General features: G+C 49.2%; 1 protein-coding gene across 1 annotated transcript in view; it reads right to left on the bottom strand.

The window, feature by feature from the left end:
• The window catches only part of LOC113912754 (O-acyltransferase like protein), a 61773-nt gene that overhangs the window by 5176 nt on the left and 38346 nt on the right, over positions 1-18251 (bottom strand). Inside the window, exons 8-12 of the mRNA XM_027576433.2 lie at positions 13005-13170; positions 11298-11377; positions 4795-4908; positions 3064-3196; positions 374-560 (exon numbers count right to left, since the gene is read on the bottom strand). Of these exons, the coding sequence (XP_027432234.1) occupies positions 374-560; positions 3064-3196; positions 4795-4908; positions 11298-11377; positions 13005-13170 (680 nt within the window). The remainder of the gene's footprint in view (positions 1-373; positions 561-3063; positions 3197-4794; positions 4909-11297; positions 11378-13004; positions 13171-18251) is intronic.

Here is an 18251-nt window from a genome sequence, read left to right as displayed (position 1 = left end):
ATACCCTCAGGCGAGGAAACTGAGGCCCAGGGTGAGTGTGACCAGAACTTTTGTCTCCAGCACTGGTATTTCGTTCTCACTACGTGACTCTGTCTTCCTCCTCTAGCTTCTAAACTAGCTTCATTGGAAAGGCTGCAGACTTTTCTTTCAGAACCTGCATTTGTACATAAACCAGGGTAAAAATCTAAAACAGATTATGCGGGCAGTTCTCCCCCACGACATAAACAAGTTGCTGTTTTTGAGTCAATATCAGCCATTCACCAACCACTCCAGCAAATAAAAAAGCTCCTCTGTGTACGCCATGTTTTCACGTTTGTCGTCTTTGAAGGGACACGGCGTGAGCCCATGGGCAGCAGCCTGTGCCGCATCGTACCTCCATAGCCTTCCTGACACGCCAGCATGACCCAGCCCACAGCTGCCGCCCACAGGGTCCGGTGGAGGGCCTGGTACAGAGCAGCGGCAGGCGAAGAGGTGGCAGGGCTGTCATCCACCACGTACGCCAGGGCGACCACTATGAACAGGGTAGACAGGGAGCAAATCCACCCCAGCACGGCCTGCACCTACAGAGAAAGGAGAGACGTGGGTCAAGCCCATTGTGGACATGGCATATTTACTTCCTTTTGCACTAATTCAGTTTTTCTCTTATCAGTGTCACTTCGGGTATCTATTTGTAGACCTCCATCGGTGCCCAACTTTGACTAAAAGAGAAGGTTCAGACTCGTGGTTATGAGGGGCTAGGGTTGGGGTGGAGTAGGGGAGAGTGGGCGGCGTGACCATAAAGAGTCAGCACAAGGGAGATCATTGTGGTGACAGCAGAGTCGTGTACCTTGCTTGTGGTAGTGGTTACACCACTCTCCATGTGCTAAAATTGCACAAAACTATATACACACACAACTGAGTGCACATAAAACTGGTGGCTCCAAGACCTATAGATTGTTCCAATGTCAATTTCTTGGTTGCATGTTACCAGTGAAAGAACCTGGGTCAAGGGTACACAAGACCTTCTGTACTATTTTCGCAACTTGCTGTGAATCTCAAATAACTATTAAATGAAAGTTAGAAGGGAAAAAAGAAAAGATAATGTTCTAACCCACTCCTGACCTCCCATTCTGTTCCTTAACCTAATAAGGCTCCCGGATTGGTTCTGTGCCCCACCAACAACGCAAGGGCTTTTGGCACAGGTCTGTACCTGGGCTGCACCCTAGTCATTGGGGTCATAAAATGGCAGCAGGAATGGGAGAATGGAGAACTTTCCAGCTCAGAGAAGAGCCCCATGGGTTAAATTCTATTATTGGGTTCAGTTCAAGATCTTAGATCTTATGTCACCTCACTTGACCTTTTTAGACCCACACCTGTCTTCCAAGAATCTCTCTTGCTTCTCTGTTCCAGTTCCCAAGTTGCTATGATGACTGAACTAGCATCTTATCAGTCTACTGTCTAGTCTCTAAGGAGAAGCTCTCCCCTCCTTGGCCTCAGATTCCTGCGCTAGGCTCTGGCTACATGGGAGTAAAGGCATTTCCTTGGGGGGTCTCCACAAGCCCCCTCTTTTAGGCTAGGATCCCCTTCACTCTTTCACTGATAATGCACCCTACCTCATCTCATTCCCAGCATAGGGCATTGGCCCCAGCTGCCTCAAGCTTGGACTCTGTGTTCTTATTTTCTGGCTTCTAGAGGTTTAATTTTGGTCTACCCATCCCTTCCTTGTTTCTCCAGCTCAGCTTGACCTGTGTTCTGGCTCCATACTCCCTGGTCCTGACTCAACCCCTGGAGTGTTCGCACACGCTCTGTCATCATCTCAGGTTTACCCTCTGCTCCCTGGGCACCCTGGAACCTGGATGACACCAAAGCACCTCTTTAATGGCACTCTGCTGTAATCTACAACTGAATTGTGCATTTTTAGGGGAAACTCCAACCTACAGGAAAAGTCATGTGGCCCTTGTACATCCATTCTGTCTAGTGAAGCCCTATCTCCTCCTGTTGCTACCGTGAACAACACAACTTTTTCCAAAGACAAGGGCCTCTTCTCTGGAGCATCTAGGTGAGGCACCCACAAGACCTAGGCAAACAAAGGTAGGGTTTAGCAGAGAAGATTTGGGGCTATCACTGTACCCTAAGAGTGCAAAGGAATTCTTGGCCCTTCGTCCATTGAAAAGCACATTATCTTTCATTCATTCATCTACTAAGTGCCTTCAGTGATTTCAGAACCAGATGTTGGGGATTCAGAGGTGAGTAAGACATAGTCTACCCTCAAGGTCTTATGGGTCAATGAAAGCCGTATGAAGAGCTTTTGCACAGTTCAAGGGCAACACCAACGTAGTATTTTAAATAGATTGCCCCAAGGGTGGATTTGAGATGGACAAGACAAGAAGTCCAGGCAAGAGATGAGAAGAGCTTCAGTGCGGTTAGTTGGATAGGCTAAGAGGACAGCCAAAGAAACAACAGGGGGCTTGGTGAAGGATTGCCTGGGAGGAGGGGTCAATGAGGAGGACGTGTCAACGATGAACACAGGCTTCCGGCTTGAGTAATGAGGTTGGATGGCGAACCAGAAGGATTACCCACAAAGGAGCCAGGGAAGCAATTTTACCTGGAAGACAAAGTGACAGCTCCTTTCCCCTTAGACACCTTGTGTCTTGATGCCCAGATGGAGCCATTGAATCTGACCAAGAATCCTGTCTATAGAAACCAAGGAGCTTGTGCTACTAAAAAGTAACCATGCCCTTCCGGAAGAGTGCTTTGCCAGTGCGAAAACTCACTGGGTGTGTTTTTCACATATCAGTGAGTCCTCTGGGTTTGTACCAAGACTCCAATGGATCGAACACCACTGCGTTTCACTTCTGGAGCTTTCTTAAAGGCACTCAGTGAGGAAAGCAGAGAATCAGGCTCTGGCAAGAAGATAAGGTCTCTCTTATTCTCTAGCACCAAGAAACATTGCTAACACACTACAGCCCAATAAAGTACTGAGCAGTCTGATCCCTGCCCATGGCTTTTGACGAGCCTAGCCAAATGGGCCACTCCAGTCCCAAGGAGACCCAGCCCTTACAGTGAGGAATGGGGCAAGCTTACCTTGGTTTTAAGAATGTTTGCCTGGTGGTTTTGGTGCATGAAAATGCTCAGAAAGAGGCCCACGAGGAATGGCCCGTATCTGCAGTAGGGCTTAGTGTAATACTCCGAGAAATACAACACAGTCACATTTTCACTGAAAAACACAAGAACAGAAGGCAAAAGGGTCTGTTTGATTTGGACCTGAAAAAAGGAATCTCTCAGATGTCCACTGGTGCAATCAGCCAAGTCCAAAAGAAAATGTGGGGTACACTTGTTCATTTCCTCACTAATGATCCACAAACAGTAACGCCTTAGACCATAGCTGTCTTGCTAAAATTCCAAATTCCCTTGGGCCCCTCCACCCTGGATCCTGAGGAAATATGACGACCGTGTTCCTTTTAAATAGTTGTTTCTGGTAGCTGGTACATCAGGATAGTTCTAAAAATCTGGTTCTCAGGAGTGAACCTCGTCGTGGAAGCTCTTACAGAATTTGGTTGCTTGGGCCACGTCCCTGGAGATTGTGATTCAAGGGGTCTGAGATGGTGCTTGCTGGAAGCATCCTTGGATTTAAAAGCTCCCCAAGTGAGTCTCATGTGCTTCCAGAATTGAGAACCGCTGGGCTAGACGGGAATGCGCTTCTTCCTCAGTCACCTGGCAGTACCCACAGAAAACGAGGACATGATGGGAAGGGCATGGTGCTCCCCTGATCAAAAAACCTGAGGTGTCTTCATTCATTCGTGCATGCATTCATTCTTTCATTCCCTTCACAAATACATAGTGAGCACTGTGCCAGACATGGCTCAGGGCTATTTTACATCGGGAGGTCAGCGAAGGCCGCTCTGAGAAATGACATTTGCACTGACACCTGTAGGAAAGACCTGCCAAGATCTGGATTCTAAAGGAAAAGCATTCTAGTGTGAGGGAACAGCAAGTGCAAAGGCCTGAAGAGGGAGCATGCTGGGTGCGTGGAGGTAAGAAGGCCAGTGTGCCTGGTCCAGAGCCAGCACATAGGCGAGTGATTGATGAAGTCAGACAGGGATTTTACTCTGAGAGCACTGGGCAGCTACGCGAGGAATTTGAGAAGGTGACTGACAGGATCCGATTGCCATTTGTATCACTCTGCCTGCTGCAAGGATCTGATTGCCATTTGTATCAGTCTGCCTGCTGCACTGGGAAGGGATTAGCAGGAAATCGAACCACTTCTCCCCATGTGATACACAGGGTGGTTATAAGGAAGAATCGTTATCTATACCTCACTGGGGAGGCAAAAGAGCATAGTGGTTAGGATCCTAGCTTCCACTCACACCTGCGCCACTTACTGGCCCTATGACTTTCAAGGGATAACCCCAACTTCCTTAAATTTCCATCTCTCCGGCCAATAATAAAGAGCTTCCAAGCACAAGTTCGCCACTGAAGGAGAAACCCAATACGGCCACGTGGGGGCGCTCCTCTCCTCCAAGAAGCATTTCAATGGGCAGCCGTGTGTGTTCCCCGTACTTTCAGAGAAGACCGCTCCCCACCCCCCACCCCCACCCCCGCTCCGCCCCAGCGCAAGTTGAAAGGTTCGGAAGTTTGGAAACAAAAACGCAATCAATTTTCCCATCCAGGCTTAACGTTTCCCACCCAGTTTTTCCACGAGCCAATGCACACAGCGCAAAGAGCCTGGCACTCATTGAGCAGCCCTCCCTGGGAGGTCCTGGCCGTTCGGAGGGCAGGCAAGCCGAGAGCAGCAGGCTGGGAACTGCGGGTTACCTTGCTTCTGACGGAGCTGCGACCGGAAGGCTATAAGCCAGTGTGAGCAGAGCTGTGGCGGTGAAAGATGCCAAGAACAGCGTGGCCCCGAGGAGGACGAGGACATGTTTACTTCTGCAAAGAGAGGGCATGGACAGAAGAGCTCTTCAGTGTCCGTCACCGCAAAATTTGTGGCCACGAAAGATTTGAAAGCTTGGCAATCAGAGGCACTTCCTGCTAGGGCTGCCATTGAGAGAGCCTGATGTGGGGGCAGCCGTGGCAGAGTGGGCTGGAGTTAGAGAACCGGGTTAGCCTTTAAACTTGACCATTTACTGGCTGTGCGACCCTCCGCAGGACCTTGAACTTGAATTTCATCATCTTCACCCTGAAATTCACCATGCAGCTCAACATGAGACCATGCTTGGGAATGTCCCTTGCCACCCATACGGCACTATATGGATATAAGTGGTAGTTGATTTAAGAGAGAAATGACTGTCAGGCCCGGAGGATGCAGGGAGGGGAATAGCATAAGGGGGAGCCAGGGATTCTTCCCCCACCCAGGTGCAATCTGAGACAAATATCTGGGTGCTGGTAGCTGATAGGGGGTGAGGAATGAGGGTTGGGGTGTAGAACAGGGAAGCAGGGAAAGCTAATACGAGGATGCACTATGAAAGTGACTAATGCTCCATTCTTCCAGAATGTTCTATGGAGCCTTATGAAATGCACCTGAAAGCTGTCTTGGGATATGAAAGAAAGAAGCCTTTTCTAGTGTCTTCTATCCCCCATGGGTCAAGGGTGGCCCCACAAATGTCAATGCCGTCACACTTAGGGACTATGCATGTTTAAGGCCAAGAGAAGTCCTGAAGGAGTCCCAGCTGTAGTATGTAGGAGGTTCTGGGGCAGCGAATGAGATTTAGAGACACAGGCTCGGAGCAAGGCAATGTCTGGTTGCACCTACTCAGAATTGTGAGGGCTGGGACCAAGACGATCTGCAGTGGTAGAGAAGAAATGTCAAACACAGGTGCAAGACTGTCCAGGCACAACCCTGTCTGGATGATGCCTCTGACAAGCCCATTCCACTGCTTGAAGTTGCCATGGTTCTTCATGCAGAAGGGAGAAGGTGCCATTCGTATATCATGAGTGATGCAGGGAGCAAACGATTTTAATCCAGAGTGCCAATTCTAGTTTAGTGTCAATGCTTGGAATGGAGAAGGATTAGTTAGCTCAGTGGTGCTTGATTGATTAGTGATGTCTGCTGTGAGCGTGGGCTGGGAAGTTATGGCAACAATGCTGTCTATTTACTGTGCCATTTGCCAGACCATCTAGTTCTGCCCTCCTTGAATTACTAGCATTCTATATGAGTGTGTTCTCTAAAGAGAAAACCCTACCTTTTATACCTCCCACCGTTTAGGAGCTAAATGTAGTTGCATGGCGGCAAGCTTGGATAGGGCTGGTTTTTAGCTGAGGGATTGAAATCTGTCTTCCACGACGGCCTCTAGGAAAGATGCTGACATTGGGTCCAGGGCTCCTAAGTCACAAGGACACTCAAGTAGGCCCCCAGTAGCTCTAGAGTTGGGGAGTACTAAGAATTCATTGTCTTAGGCGGGTGGTAAGTCATCCGGTCAGGCCATCCAATAAAAACCCACATCCACCCAAGTAAATATTTGTTTAACTCCCTGGGGGACTTGAGCCCAATCTTCGGCACCTCCTCTCAGGAGTCAGACAAGTCTCCCCGCTATAATAAAACTAACAAAGTCTCCTGACATAGACTGTTATGGGCTGGATTGTGTCCCCTCAAATTCCAACTTCCAGCACCTCAGAATGTGACTCTATTTGGAGATAAGGTCTTTAAATTGGTAACTAAGGTGAAATGAGGTCATCGGGATGGGTCCTCAGTCAATCTGACTGGTGCCTTTCCGAGAAGAGGAGGTTAAGACTCCGACAACCACAGAGGGAAGATCATGTGAAGACGTGGGGAGAGGCTTCAGAAGAAACCGATCCTGCTGACACCATGATCTTAGACTTCTAATCCCCAGAGCCATGAGGGAAATAGATTTCTATTTAAGCCACCCAGTGTATGGTTTTGTCATGGCAGCTACAGCAAGCGAATACACATAGGGGCCAAAACAGACAACATGCCCTGCCTTACCTCCTGTTAGTCCTTTGTCCTCCAGAGCCCTGACCTGAGCCGCTCATCAGGGCCTTTGACCACAGCACAAATGGCCCAGTGCCAAAGGCTTCCCTCTGCCAACTCAGGTTAGTGGCTATATTTTCTGGCTTTTTGAGGGGCCTACTCCTGGGCCAATGGGATTGAGAAAGTCCCAGAGCTTCGAGCACTGACCACCATCCCCATTCTCTCAAGAGGGATGGTCCCTCAAAAAGGTCCATTCAGAGGCCATAGGCCAAGAGGAGGAAGGAATAGCAGAATGGCAGAGTGTCTTCCTTGCAAACCTGTCAGTCCCCAGCATCCCGGCCAGAATTCCCTACAGGATTTCTCTGGCTATTTCTTCACTAAATACTTGGACCCGCAATTGGCACATCCTGCTGCAAATGCCACCCTGAGGAAGCCTGTAGAGGCTTGCCCTTTCTCCTCTGCCAGGGCTGCCGGGCCTGCTGAGGCCTCACACCTGATCCACCTGGTCCTGTAGGCACTTGCCAAGGACTCCGGAGCCCTTCGAGCAGCCACAGTCCAGCCCAGAGCCGAGGCCTGTGACAGCACCGGAGAACAGAGAATGGGTCAGCCCGGCTCTGCGGGGCCCGGCAGCTCACCCTCCCCTGAGGGAGCTGTCAGGGTTTGACTGCCTTGTGGGAGGGAGAGTACACCCCAGGGGAGGCCCTGTGGGCCTGAGCCGGTCTCAGCTGCTGCTCCGGGAGCCCCGCCCCTAGCAGCAGGAGAGATCAGTGACCCAGGAGTGCTCCCGAAATCAGCCCACCCTTTCTAAGGGGCTGGGGGGGTGGGGGGGTGGGGACCGTGTCTTGGTCGGAATCCCGAAGCCACCTTTACCTCCTGTCCACCTTCCTCGCCTGATCCACAGTAGGGTGAGGGGAGGAGGTCCTAATCCCCACCACTCTCAGTGATTTCATCCTGGGAGATGTGAGTATCAATTAAGCAGGCATCAAGGGGTAGGTCTTTCCCCCAGAGGAGGTTCAGAGCTAATTTTTTAAATCTCCATTTCCAAAACAAATAGCAATGTGATTATTAGATCTCATTTCCATCTTATTACCAGATTTTATTTCAATCTCATAGGCTCGTATCAGTTCGGTTATGCTATCAAAAATTGTCCTCCCCACACCCCAACCCCCACTCGGAGAAAATAGGCCGTTTGATTCAGATGCTTTTGTTTCAGGAGACTGGGTGGGGGAGCACTTGGACCTCCCCGCTCTCCCCACAGCAGTCATACAGAGACAGACACCCCCACCCCAGCATCGGGCATCTGTTCATGCCTCCACACCCTCTCACCCACCTCAGAGGAGTGGAAGTAAGAAGGGGTGAAACATGAAGTGTGGGGGAAGGGGTGAGGCTAAGCAAGAGGACCTCAGACCCTTCAAAGTGGGAAGCCTTTGTTAACACCTGCTCACCACCAATACCTTCTGGAAAGGGTGTTTAGAGAAGCCAAGGAAGGGGACTGATTGCCCAGATAAGGGGACCCTCTGTGGAATAGGGATGGTACAGAGAAGAGAGGGAGATGGCCACCCCTGAATGGGTTTAGGGGAGGAGCAGACACTCACAGTGGCCCTGTCCAGCCACCCCTCCCCCAGTCCCTGCAAGACTGGGAGGGGCAAGGGGCCTCCCCTGCTTGGGGAGGGGACAGCAGCTGGGGACAATGATGATGACATGGCATCTCGAATAACAGGTAGCTGAGTGACATGTGGTCGCACATTACTGACAGGCAAGCTCTGTGCTGGTTCCCACGTGTACGACCTTGCTTTGTCCTCCAACCCTGATGTGAAGCACTACCAGCTCATTTTATGGAGACAAAGATTGAAGATGAGAGTCTAGCAACTTACCCTAGGTCCCCTAGCTAGTGACTTACCAGTCATGATTTGAACCCATGTCTTTTGACCAAACTCACGATCCCAGCAAACTGCCTCTGTGCTTAGTGAAATCCATGGAACATTTTTTTTTTAATGATTAGTAAAACAAACAAACAAACAAACAAGCACCTCTTTGCATTTAAAGTTAGAAAGCAGTGTGTATTTAAGATATGTGAAAGAGCAGATTTTCCTTTTTTTTTTTTTAGGTGCTTAATTCTTAATTAAGTTAAAATCGGGATTCTCTCTCTCTCTCTAAAATAAATAAATCTTGGGGCGCCTGGGTGGCTCCGTTGTTAAGTGTCTGCCTTCAGCTCAGGTCATGGTCCCAGGGTCCTGGGATCGAGCCCCGCATCGGGCTCCCTGCTCCGCGGGAGCTTCTCCCTCTGCTGCTTCTCCCTCTGCTGCTCCCCCTGCTTGTGCTCTCTCTGTCTCTCTCAATCTGTCAAATAAATAAACTCTTTAATAAATAAATAAATAAATAAATAAATAAATCTTTAAAAAATTAGAATGCATTTCCCTTGCCCAGGATGCTTGAATGTTCACATGTGGCTGGAATGGGCAACATCCTGGGTCAGCCTGTGGTTTAAAGGTCTGTCCTACAGAGAGCATTAACAGGAAACCATGATGCAGAGCTGGTCAACACATATTTAGAACTCAGCTGCATCCCTAGTAATCGAAGACTTGCAAGTTAGATGTGAAAAATGAATGTTTTCTTACATATCAAAATAACGAGGTTTGTGTTTTGTTTTGTTTTATTATTAACATTCCATGTTGGCAAAAGTGCAATTAGATGGCCAGAGGACTGAATATTGATAGACCTTTAAGGAACGCAATTTGTCATTATGCTTCAAGATCCTGGAAGACATTCATGCTCTCTGACCTAGTAATTCCCCTTTAAGATATGCATTCTAGAGAAATATCAGAGCTGGAGACAAATGGTTACCCTGAAAATACTGATCAGACTCTTATTTATAAAAGCATAAAATCAGAAATAATCCAAGTATTTAACAATAGGGGAAGGTATAAGTAAACTAGAGTTCATTCATGGAATGGAATGTGATGCACACATTAAAATGATATTTACTTAGAAGTAAAATAATATAATAAATTGCTTATGTCAAAAAACTATTAAAAGAAAGATACTAACGTGGAGATACAGAATCCTTTCATATAAAAAAAAAGCTATGCAGAAAAAAACACTGGAAAAATAAACACAAAGATATTAACATGGAATTCACTTCTCCTTGAGCGAGGGATGGGTTGATGGTGATGGTTTTCCCCTCTCTTCATCCTATCACCTTCCACTGTTTCTTAAATAGAACACGTATTTTAACAAAAAAAGAAACATCTTTTAAAATATGGCATGGAGGGCGCCTGGGTGGCTCAGATGGTTAAGCGTCTGCCTTCGGCTCAGGTCATGATCCCAGAGTCCTGGGATCGAGTCCCACATCGGGCTCCCTGCTCCTTGGGAGCCTGCTTCTCCCTCTGCCTCTCTCTCTCTCTCTCTCTCTCTGTGTGTGTGTCTCTCATGAATAAATAAATAAATAAAATCTTTAAAAAATAAATAAATAAAATAAAATAAAATATGGCATGGAGGGGCGCCTGGGTGGCTCAGTCGGTTAAGCGTCTGCTTTCAACTCAGGTCATGATCCCAGGGTCCCGGGATCGAGTCCCACATCGGGCTCCCTGCTCAGCGGGGAGTCTGCTTCTCCTGCTCCCTCTGCCTGCCACTCCCCCTGCTTGCACTCTCTCTCTGTCTCACTCTCTCTGTCAAATAAATAAAATATTTAAAAAATTATTTAAAAAATAAAATATGGCATGGATAATCCACAAGCTATAAGTCTCCTCATGAATTATTGAGGCCTTAAGCTTTTCTAGAACTAACAAAAATTAAGGTAGCAAATATCCCATGTGGGGAACAGGTACACTGATGCATTGCTTGGGGCACTGTAAATTACCTCCCTCTTTCTGGAGTATAATCACACAATATGCAACAAGCACCCCAAAATTGTGCCTACCCTCTGACCTAGTAATTCCACCTTGAAATGGGGCCCCACGGAAATGAAGAAGAGTGGAAACGTAGTATGTTCAAAGACAGTCATCAAGGGGTCATTTGGAGTCATGACAAACTGGAACTAACCTAGATGGCCAACCACAAAAATGGTTTATTACTCCGAAAACTGACAAGTATGCAGATCATGTCGCTATGTGGCAATGTTTACAGAGACCGTTAAGTGGAAAAAGCTGAGACAGGATATTAATACACCCGGGTTGCCACTCTGCCAAAACACAGGGGGGTTCGAGTGGGACAAAGATCAGAGGAGGGTGCGGAGGAAGGTAAACAGTGGAGGATGTGGTGTCCAGACTGTTCTGAAAAGTTTGTTTCCTAAACTGTAAAGGCTGCTGTGCCCAGAACTGCAGGGCTCGCTGAGAGTTCCGCGGGAGAGACCCCTGTCCCGGGGAGACACCCCTGTCCCGGGGAAACTCACTTTCCGTGGATGAGGAAGATCGCCGGTGTGGTGAGATGGAACTGAAAGTCGTTGGCGAGGTACCACGTCCAGCCATTACACTGAAACGAGAGGAGCAGAGGTGACCCCTTTCCCTCGCTCATGGGGCACCCCACTTTGTCTCACCTTCCTGGAGCTGGAGGAGGAATTCACTGAGCAGCTGGGGGGTGGGGCGGCAGGTGGTGGATTTCCGTGGGAAGAGAAAGGAATTCTGAGTTACAGGTATTTCAGGTACCCCATCTCATTTAATCCGGGAACAAGCCTGGGTGGTGGGGATTATTATTGCCCGCTTACAACATGGAAATGCGGGCAAGTGTTCTCGCTTGTTGAAAAAAAGCAGTAAGAGCTAAGCTCCCGGCACCCTTGTGGGAGCTCAATGCCATCCCATGACCTGAATGTAAGGAACAACCATCGTTTTGGTGCCGTCAGAGTCCATGTTGTGCCCTCTTCCCTGCCTTGCCGGCCCTCCCGGCCTCCAGGGGAGGAGCGTGTTCACTTAGACTGGACGCCTGGCTCCAGGCGAGCTTTTCTGGGAAGGCGCAGAGCTCCCACGCGAGCCTGACAGGCGGTCCTCTGGCCCGAGCCACCTCGCTGCAGAGGCTGTCCGCCTTTGTGTGGAAGGAGGCAGTTACCTGTATTTCTTCTTCAATGTCAGGAGATTCCTGGGGCAATTCTCTCCAGGGCTTCAGAGATAAAAGGCTCCTCGTTCCCTCCAATCCCCCACCAGACTTATCCAGGGCAGGTGACATCCTTTCTTGTCCCCGCTAGAAAGAAGTTCCCGCGATGGGCCAATCTGTGAGCACTCAAGGCCTGACAGGCCTCACACTTCTGCTTTCGGGGACCTAAGGCAGGCTTTGCCTCCAAGAGGCGGCTGGCTCGTGTCCTTGGCCCCCCGCTGCCCCTGCATGGCCCGAGCCAGTCTGCATCTGGGTGAACAGGCCAGCCTGTCCTCCATGGGCCCTGTCCCAGACGTGGGCCCCTCTGAAGGCGGTTAGGCTGTGATGGACACCCTGTCCGAGCCGCCGGGCACTGACTAATGGAGGGCAGCCACCCCCTTGGTAAGTAGTTACGCGCAGAGATTAGCCACGCTTTAGCGATTCTCTTGTCAGCCTTGCCTTCCAGGCATATGCAAACGTCAGTGACATGATTTAATTACAGCAATTTCACTTGCGTTTACTCCAACGTCATTATGAGGATAGGAGGGCTTTGGGGAAGCCACCACCCCATATATACAGAGGCTGTGGCTTGAAATGGAGAAGAATTCATTATGGCGAAGGTGCAGCGCAGTGGTCCATCCCAATTATAGGCTGTCTGCGTGGAGGTGAAGAAAGTGTCCTTTCTCCATGGGGTGACACGGGCTGGAACAGGAACCCTGACGGGGCAAGGCCGGCTGCATCCGGGACAGGCACCTAGATGGTCGGTGGGCAATGCCCACTACTCCCTCCCTCTGCTTGTCGCAGCAACCCTCCCTGCCAGGACTGGTTTGGTAACGCTCACCCATCCTAAGGGGCTAGTCTCCCTGCCCGAAGCCCACCTTACTATGGCTTCGCTGTTACTCCAGAGACTATGCCAGAAGAAAGGGCATCAGACTGGGGTTGGCCCTTGGAAAGTTCGCCAAACCACGTGAAGGGAGACCCGGCGTTTGCCCCTGCCCACCTGCCTGTCGCTAGCCCCTAACAGGGGACTCACCGCGTTTCGGACCGACAGGAAATTATTGAGCAACAGCAGATTTGTCCACCACACTTGCCGGCAGTTATCCAGGTGGAACTTGGGCATGTCCCAGACAGGTCCCCAGGGAACAAGGGAGAACAAGCCAACCAACAGGCACACCGAGTACAGGTGAAGAGGCTGCAACCTGGCAGGAAGAGCCGGGGGAGAGAAGGTGACTCTCCACAGTGGTTCCATTCGGTCTCCTGGGCGAGCGAGCGAGAGAGATGCTCCAAACCAGATTGTACTGGGTGGGCGACCGGCTCCCCGCCCACACCACAAACACTCCTACATTCCTAGGTAAAAAATCACGAGCCCCCAACCCTGAGCCAGCTCCGGTGCTGTGGATGCAAAAATACTATTAGTCATTGAGCAAGTGGAGCATGTTGACCACTGTGCTAGGAGCTTCTCAGATATTTCTAAACCTCGAAACACTCCTTCAGGGAAATACTACCTCCATTTGACTGATGGGGAAATTACAGCTCTAAGTGTGGGCGATTTGTCCAAGGGGGCCCAGCCATTACCGCAGTGCTGAGATCAGACATCGGTTCCTGTTCTTTATTTCTCCTTCCCTTCCTTCATACCCTACCTCGTCCCAAGCAGGACCTGAAGCAGCTACAAAGATGATGGGGGGAAAAGGCACAGGTGTCCTTTAGAAACAGAATTCGAGCCACATCTGCCACCTAGTGTATACATTCTAGCAGCCACGTTTGTCATCCTGGGAGCGAGTCCTGCATGGGGCTCCCTGCTCAGTGGGGAGCCTGCTTCTCCCTCTGCCTGCCACTCGCCCTGCTTGTGCCCGCTCTCTGTCTGTCAAATAAATAAATAAAATCGTAAAAAAAAAAAAAAAGAAAGAAACAGCTACAATGAATTTTAAAATAATTTAAAAACCCTTAGAGAGCTCGATGTATCCAAAATGTTATTTCAATAGGTAATCAGTCTAAAGAGTTAGTGAGCTGATTAACATCCTTTCTTCTTTGACTACATCTTTCGAATCAGGTGTGTACATTTACTACTCGTCCACACGTCCGTGGGCCACCTGTCGGGTGGCTACCTATGGGACCTCACTGGCCTCGAGTTTAGACGTGAGGTTGTAGCGGGGAGAGGGACACGGTCCTGGCATGGATTCTGGGTGAGCTAGGACCCCAGCCATCTTTTAAAAGAACACATTTAGAAATTCAGAGCAGAGCACATGGCCCAGCAGCGGCTCCGAACATTTCAGTGGGGGCACCAGGGCGCGGGGTGGGCTGTGACAGATGGGAAGGGCAGGACTGGGGGGGGGAGGGGGCGGGCAGCACCCAGTCTCTGGTCTGCACGGGCCCTGGGCCTGTTGGCCTCCCGTCCTCCCCACGATGATAGCATCCTTCCTAGCATGTGTCTGGTAGGCCAGAGGGCTGCGGGCATGCAGAGAGCAGGCAGGAATTGCAGATCACAGTCAGACAGAAAGGGCTGCCAACGGTGCCAAGACGTGTCTCCCCCGATCAGCTCAGACAACAGCCACGGAGCCCTCCCTGGGCCTGGGCCCTGCCACATTAGCCATCTGACCAGGCTGCCCTGCAGCTGCTCCCACAAGCCTCCCAAGCCTCCCTTCCCACCATCTGTCACCTCCCCGGGGAGAGTAAGTCCACCCCTGCTCCCCTCAGAACCACAGTTCAGGTCAGATGCCCTCAGGAGGGAGCAGGGTCCAGGCTTCATCCTCCCCAGAGCAGCCTCTGAGTTGGGGCCCGCGGGGGGCGAGGCAGAGGCTGCTGGGGTGGGTCTCACCTTGAGGAGCAAAGCTAGAGATGGGCTTTCTAGTTTTATCTAAATTTTCATACTGAGAACATCATATAACTTCCCTCTTCCCTCTTCTATGGAAACGGGGGAATAATAATTCCTTATTTTAAGGAGGCTCATGATTCCTGCCTCCTAAGATTTTTTGAGAACCAAATGAGATCAGTAAGAAAACAGTGGGAAACATCGAAAGCATCAGGTAAATGTAAATGCTGTTCATTTTTGTCCAAGCTTCTGGAAGGTTTAAAGTCAAGGTTTTCAAAGATTAAGAAGTACACCTTCGGCTGTTTTAAGAGGTGCGAGAAGCAGGCATTCTCATACCTGGTGGGCAGGAAGGTAAATTGGAAAACGTCCATCAAAATGTGAGATGCACCAAACTACCAATTCTACTTGTAGGAATTTATCCACAAACATGTTCACAACAGTGCACAAAAATGTGTAGACATTGTATTCTTTGTCTAAGATAGCAAAAACTTGGAACTACCACCATGCCCATTAATGGGGACAGGTTAAACTCCTAATAATCCACCCACACATCACCGTCCCAGGCAACCTTTGAAGTCAGTGAGGTGGGTCCTTTCATGCGGAGAGAGAGACACATGCCAACATTAATCATTAAGTGCAAAAAAGCTACATGCAAAATAGTGCGGCATATAGTATAATCCTATTCATGGGGAAAAAAAACCCCTAATGCATATAAATACACGGAAGGTATCGGCAAGAATTCACAAGAAACTGTTAGCAAAGGTGTCCTGTGGGAGTGAGACTGGAATGGGTACCCTTACTTTTAGTGTATAACCTTCTGTTACAGTTAGACTTTTTTTTTTATTATGTTATGTTAATCACCATACATTACATCATTAGTTTTACAGTCAGACATTTTTACCAGTAATTTCTTTACCTATAAAAAACCCTCCTGATTTTTAAAATGTGGCTCCTGATTGGAATAATCACACAGTTTTAAGGGTCTGGAACATCTACTCCCCTTGTTTCTCATTACATAATCTTTGTTCTGCTTGACCCCTGGAAGCCGGGTTTTCGCATTTTCTTAAAGCCACGATAGCTCTCAGCTGTCGCCTGACTCTTGCCCTTGTCCTCTTGCTGTCTATTCTCAGAGTGATTCTTGGAAAATGTAAATCTGACCATGCCACTCCCCTCCGGGAATCCCCCAAAGCCTTCTGGTCTCCAAATAAAATAGAAAGTCCTTAAGGCCGGGCCATGGAGCTCCAGCCCCATCTCTCTGAACTCACTCCCTTCTGTTCTCCAAGTTAACTGCTCCCTCCACTCCAGCAGGCTCTCTGTGGTCTTCCAAACACACCAACAGTGTCCCCTTCTCTGCACCCACTCCCCATGTAGGCCATTCTTCCCTCACAGCGTTCTCTTTGCTTAGAACCTTATTTTATTTCCTTTGACAAATGTCACCTCCCCTGACGACCCTTCCAGAGGAAGACCGCATGGTGCCTCCGTCTTCCAATTAACACTTTGTGACACTTACCATCACTGACCTGTTAGAAATGTATTTGCATGTTGCAGCTTAATGTTGCATATTTATTTGTTGATCGTCTATCTCTATTCGCTAGAACATAACCCCCAGGCCAGAAGGCATTTGCACGGTTATTAAGTGCTGAGTCCCCAGAGCTTACAACAGTGCCTGGCACACAGGGGGCCCTCAACAAATACAGAAAGAGTGAGTGAACAAATGATCTTACTTCCAGTCCGCTTGGAAGTAAGGAGGCAAGCAATCAATTATAATTGAGTAATAACAGTGGGTTTTGCCAACAAGAATGAGAACATCAAAGTGGCTAGGAGTATGGCTGCTTTCTCACTGGGTTTACCTTAGAGAGTGAGTTCCAACTCGATTGATGATGCTTCCTCTGATTTTTCAACAAAGTTTTGTCCCACTTTAGACTCTCTCTTCCTGGCTTCAATCTGCCACTTTCCCAGAGCTCCCTATCTCAAGAACATTATCACCATCCGCCATGTCGTTCAGGCTGGAAAATTTGAGTGTCTTTGATTTGCCATCTCTCCATTCCCAATGCCAATCACCAGTCCAAATCTGCTGTCCTGCCCAGATATTGCAATAATTTATTCATGGGATCCTTGCAGCCATCTTGCCCCATAAGGCCTCACACACACACACACACACACACACACACACACACACACACACACACACTCTCTCTCTCTCTCTCTCCCTCTCTCTCTCTCTTCCTGCCCCTACTACTGCTTTATCTTCCCGCTAAAACACTTCCCGCTCTTCAATCCCTCACTCTAGGACTTTTCTTCTGAAGCAGGTTTCCCAGGCAGAACCCACCAAGCCATGGGATCCCATGCCCCACCCCCTAACAACCCATCAGCATCTCTTACTAAAACCAGTCCCTCTACAGAAGACCACAGGGTAGAATAGGCTAACCCCAGTGCCAATTTACCCAGAAGATATTGAAAGAATAAGCACTCTGTCAAGCGGGCAGGACAAGGGCTAGATTTAATAGTGTTTGGAAGAAACCACAAAGGTCATGGCGAAAAGACATCAGCAGAGGTCTCTTCCCTGGCTCAGACTCATTCTTAACCTATTTACCAGAAAAGTTACAAGGTGTAAGAAGCAACAACAGTTAATAATGGCAGCTTGTGCTTACTACGTGTCACACACGTTTCTACTCTTAGCACATGTTCTCTCATTTCATCTTCACAAGAGTCTAGTGGCATGAGTGCCACTATTCTTCCCATTTCTGAGATGAGAAAACTCAAGCGCAGAAAGGTTGAGACACCTCCTTGGGGTCACATAGCTGGCAGAGGACTGAGCCAGAATGCAAGACCAGGCAGACCAGCTGCAGTCAGATCTTACGCACTCCATTTTACTAGCCCAGAAGACGGTGTCCAGACCCTCCTTCCTGTTCCGTGACAATGAAGTGTGACAAAAGAGGCATGGACCCTAAGTGATGAGAGCTGGCTCCAGTTCAGCCAGCAACAAGCCATGGTTTAGAGAAGGTCCAAAAGGAACGTTGGGCTGTGGGAGTTGAAATTTCCTCTTCTACCTAAGCAGAGTGTGGGTCTCATTGCCTCACAACCTGTCCGCCCTCCCACTGACCCCATACTCCATCCCAGAACTGTATCCCCTCCGGCCCCAACCATCCACACGTTTGTAACAAGGACCACGTCCTCCCCGCCTCCCTCTGAGCAGAAGCACCATTGTCTCAAGCATCACCTGCCCCTCTCCTTATTATATCTTTTTTTTTTTTAAGATTTTATTTATTTATTTGAGAGAGAGAGAGAGAGAGAATGAGAGATAGAGAGCACGAGAGGGAAGAGGGTCAGAGGGAGAAGCAGACTCCCCGCTGAGCGGGGAGCCCGATGCGGGACTGGATCCCGGGACTCCAGGATCATGACCCGAGCCGAAGGCAGTCGCTTAACCAACTGAGCCACCCAGGCGCCCTCCTTATTATATCTTATTTTATT

This window comes from Zalophus californianus, chromosome 14, assembly GCF_009762305.2.
Source record: "Zalophus californianus isolate mZalCal1 chromosome 14, mZalCal1.pri.v2, whole genome shotgun sequence".
Classification (NCBI taxonomy): domain Eukaryota; kingdom Metazoa; phylum Chordata; class Mammalia; order Carnivora; family Otariidae; genus Zalophus; species Zalophus californianus.
This window is presented reverse-complemented; position numbering and strand designations above follow the sequence as displayed.